At 44.0% G+C, this 3303-nt stretch overlaps 1 protein-coding gene across 4 annotated transcripts in view; it reads right to left on the bottom strand.

The window, feature by feature from the left end:
- Positions 1–3096, bottom strand: part of ccar1 (cell division cycle and apoptosis regulator 1) — a 17450-nt gene extending 14354 nt beyond the window's left edge. For 3 of the 4 annotated variants that reach the window (XM_035663231.1, XM_035663229.1, XM_035663230.1), the window contains exon 1: positions 433–492. In XM_035663231.1, coding sequence (XP_035519124.1) covers positions 433–447 — 15 coding nt within the window. In that variant the 5' untranslated portion in view covers positions 448–492. Of the gene's footprint in view, positions 1–432; positions 500–552; positions 597–713; positions 890–1076; positions 1239–3041 lie in introns of those variants that run through there. The other variant, XM_035663232.1, reaches the window with a different exon arrangement.
- Between the last annotated feature and the right edge of the window lie 207 nt (positions 3097–3303).

Below are 3303 nucleotides of genomic sequence, written 5' to 3'. Positions count from 1 at the left end.
TTTAAACGACGGGATTAAGCATTCTTTGAAAATTGGACAATATGTATAAAATTATAATGGGCAGATTTCATTGAGTTTTGGAACATTACCTGGAGAAAGCAGTGCCTTGTTGAGGCTTGTTGGAAAAGCTGTGAAGAAAGGGAAAAAAAGAAAATACCAAGACTTAAAATTTACTGCAATTGACCATGGCCTGTGGCTTCATTTTTCCAAACAACACTTCATTCTTCTACTTTGCCTGGATACATTGCACAATTCATTATGAAGTCATTGGAGCATAATCTAAATACAAAGCACCTCAATGGTAATTTTCATTTTGATTCATTTTTAATATTTTGAAAAGTAAATTCAATGTAAGTAATGGTAACTACATCAACAATTATTATCCAGGGGTTAGTTGGAGCCAAAATAAAATGAAACAAAAGGTGTGTTCACCTGATGAGGGTACATTGTACAGTTGGGGTTGTTTGAGGGGTTTGCCTGGGGAGGTTGCTGCTGCTGGCTTGTTGCTGGCTGGCTGGTGTTGGTTGTTGTTTCCTGTGGCTGTGCTGCTGCTGTTGTTGTTGCTGATACTGCTGGAGGGCTGAATTAATCTGAGACTATATACATTACAAACAACATGGGAGAGATAGTAGTTGATCAAACAGTGTTAGGTGTGGTCGTGGAAAGATGAACAGACTGCTGAGTGTGCTTAGGACTGCCCTGCTGCGACTGACCTGCTGATATCGGCACCCGGCAGCCGCTGCAGCTTGCTGCTGCAAGGCCGCAGTTTGCTGAGACAGCTGATAGTTTGCAGCAGACTGGTTGCTGAGCGATACCGCAGCCAAAGCTGACTGCTGAGAGTAAACAGAAGGAGATGCTCCCAGAAGAGATGGCTGCTGCACACCAAGAGCTGCAGAGAAGGAAAATAAGGCAAAAGAAACACTGAATAGGGAGCATTGATAGAATAAGATATCCCATGATATCAGAGAGAAAAAGTCCATTATTACTAAAGAGTATGACAGTAAGTATTTGTGTGATTGTTCACCCAGTAAGAGAGGGAATGAAGCAGCCCAGAAGTTCTGGTTTGCTATACTCACAGTGCAGGCTGTTGAGGTCCAGAGACTGTCCTGAGTGGCCCGGCTGAGACACCGCTGTGGCGGCAAATTGAGTCGCCCACGGCGGATTCTTCTGTCCCCCGAACTGGGCCATGACTCACTCAGGTTAAGGGAAGTCTCTACTCACCAGGCCGATGCGTGTCACTAAAAACAAAACAAACACCAACCCATAAATGAAGTATATTAAGTAGGAAGTCCAAGAGACGTAAGGGTCAGAGGACATGGAGATGATGTGATTTGTACACAACATTTTGTTTAACTGACAAACTTGGGCTGTATACACATAATGCAGTTATTGCACTGCCCGTAACCTACTCACTCAGTCACTATTTACTTTGCAGTGCAGTAGGTTAGATACCGTGTGTGCTTTTTCCAGCCAAAGATAGCTGAACGGAGGTCAGTTTGCAGACAGGGAATACAGCAATGTGCAATTATTTGTTTGTTACAAATAGGCCAATTTATCTAATAACATGTTGGATTCATCGTAATGTGTATTTTCAGACATATTTTCATTTTTTTTAACTTTAAAAAAAAGAGAAAAGAATCAAACAATCATTTGGAAACAACTCTGAGGACCCAGAGTCAAAACATAGAGCTAACTCCTGTAAACTCCCTTTTAAAATGAGCCTTGTTTCACATACTCTGAATCAAATAATTAATCAATGCACAAAAATCAATTATTGCCATTTGTTTTCCATTTTAGGACTTTGGGGACATTGTTGAAATCCTTCTAGCCGTTGCAACCATCTCAAATTCTGACACCGACTGTAAAACATACTGCACAGCTTGTTTTTTTCTAAATGTATGACAACAGTCAACATATTTTGCAGTCTTCCGACACAGATAGGGCGGTTTCTGCAGATGGGGCAGGTGAATAAAGTCAGCAAACACACGACTACACATTATTTCTCTCGCTCTGTGCACCGATGTGTTTTCTATTTCTCTTGCAGCAGTTCTGTCCACTTCCATGTAACCACAATACGCCGTGAACACGATGATCCACCCATCCCCCTGTATCATCCCAAAGGTAGGCCCTACTCAAGCCCTTTCATTGTATTAGACAGCCTCTCCCAGTGGAGAGACAAGTGAACTGTTCATTTACAAGAACCTGGGGGCCTCGATGGGCTCGTTTACCCGGGCCCCCAGGGTCTATGATCGCCACTGACAAAAACAATACTCATCTCAGCACCAAAACTGCATGAGAAGAGCTTATTTGAGAGAATACATTCACTGATTTGCAGGAACCTTTACACGTTGTTTACTGGACAAACCACAACAACCTTCAGCTACAGTCCCTAACACCAGAATACAACAGCAATAAGCCATTTAAAAGAACCACTCAGGCACGTTTTCTTTAATAGAAGTGACCTACTCGTACACAAGAACTATAAAATACCCCCCCCGTGGTTTGTGCAGTGCTTAGATCAGTAACTGCTGACACAGCAAACCTCGACGGGCTCAGTGGCAGTTGGGCTAACGCTAGCCACTTTAACTGACAGTAGGCTAGCGCAGGCAGCTAGCTCGCGTTTTTGTGTCTGCTCAGCAAGCCAGTGCTGCTGTTGTTGTGGTTAACAGCAGCCAACGAGCGCCTCAAGTTACTGCGGCCTCCGTCGACATTATTAAAACACACACACACACACATTACAGCATGGCTACTGTGGCAGAGCTAACACTTTAGCACTCGCTCGACGTTAGCTTTGTTGCCAGATTAGCCTCGTGCTGGACTTGTTATCGAAAGCGAGGCCCGAAAGAACGTCCGTTGGCTCTGTGGCAGTTGGTATCCAACGGCTGATATTTTAGGAGCATAGCAACGCGCACTCGCATATGCAACCGTCTGCAGCTACTATCCTGCGTGCAATTAATACCTGTACTTCACATGTTCCCAGTAAACGTTCACGATAACGATCGTAGTGAGGTTTAAATTAAAACATTATCCACACTGCTTACCGATGTCCCCTGCGCCGGCCGATGTAGACATAAACTGCGCATGCGCGGGAGCTGGAGATACCTATCCGTGCTGCAGGCGATATTCCGTAAATACAAGAAGAAGAAGATATACTTCATTGATCCCATAGGGGGAAGTTGTCTTTTTTTTTTTTGTATACACACACACAGGCTGAAATGCACACTTCATGCAAAGGGGAAAGATGGGGCTTCAACGCCTCATGAGCAGGTGTTGGGGTTAGTTTGCCTTGCTCAAGGGCACCTC

Source organism: Morone saxatilis, unplaced genomic scaffold, assembly GCF_004916995.1.
Source record: "Morone saxatilis isolate NCDOM2014 unplaced genomic scaffold, NCSU_SB_2.0 Contig19, whole genome shotgun sequence".
NCBI classification, from domain to species: domain Eukaryota; kingdom Metazoa; phylum Chordata; class Actinopteri; family Moronidae; genus Morone; species Morone saxatilis.
This window is presented reverse-complemented; position numbering and strand designations above follow the sequence as displayed.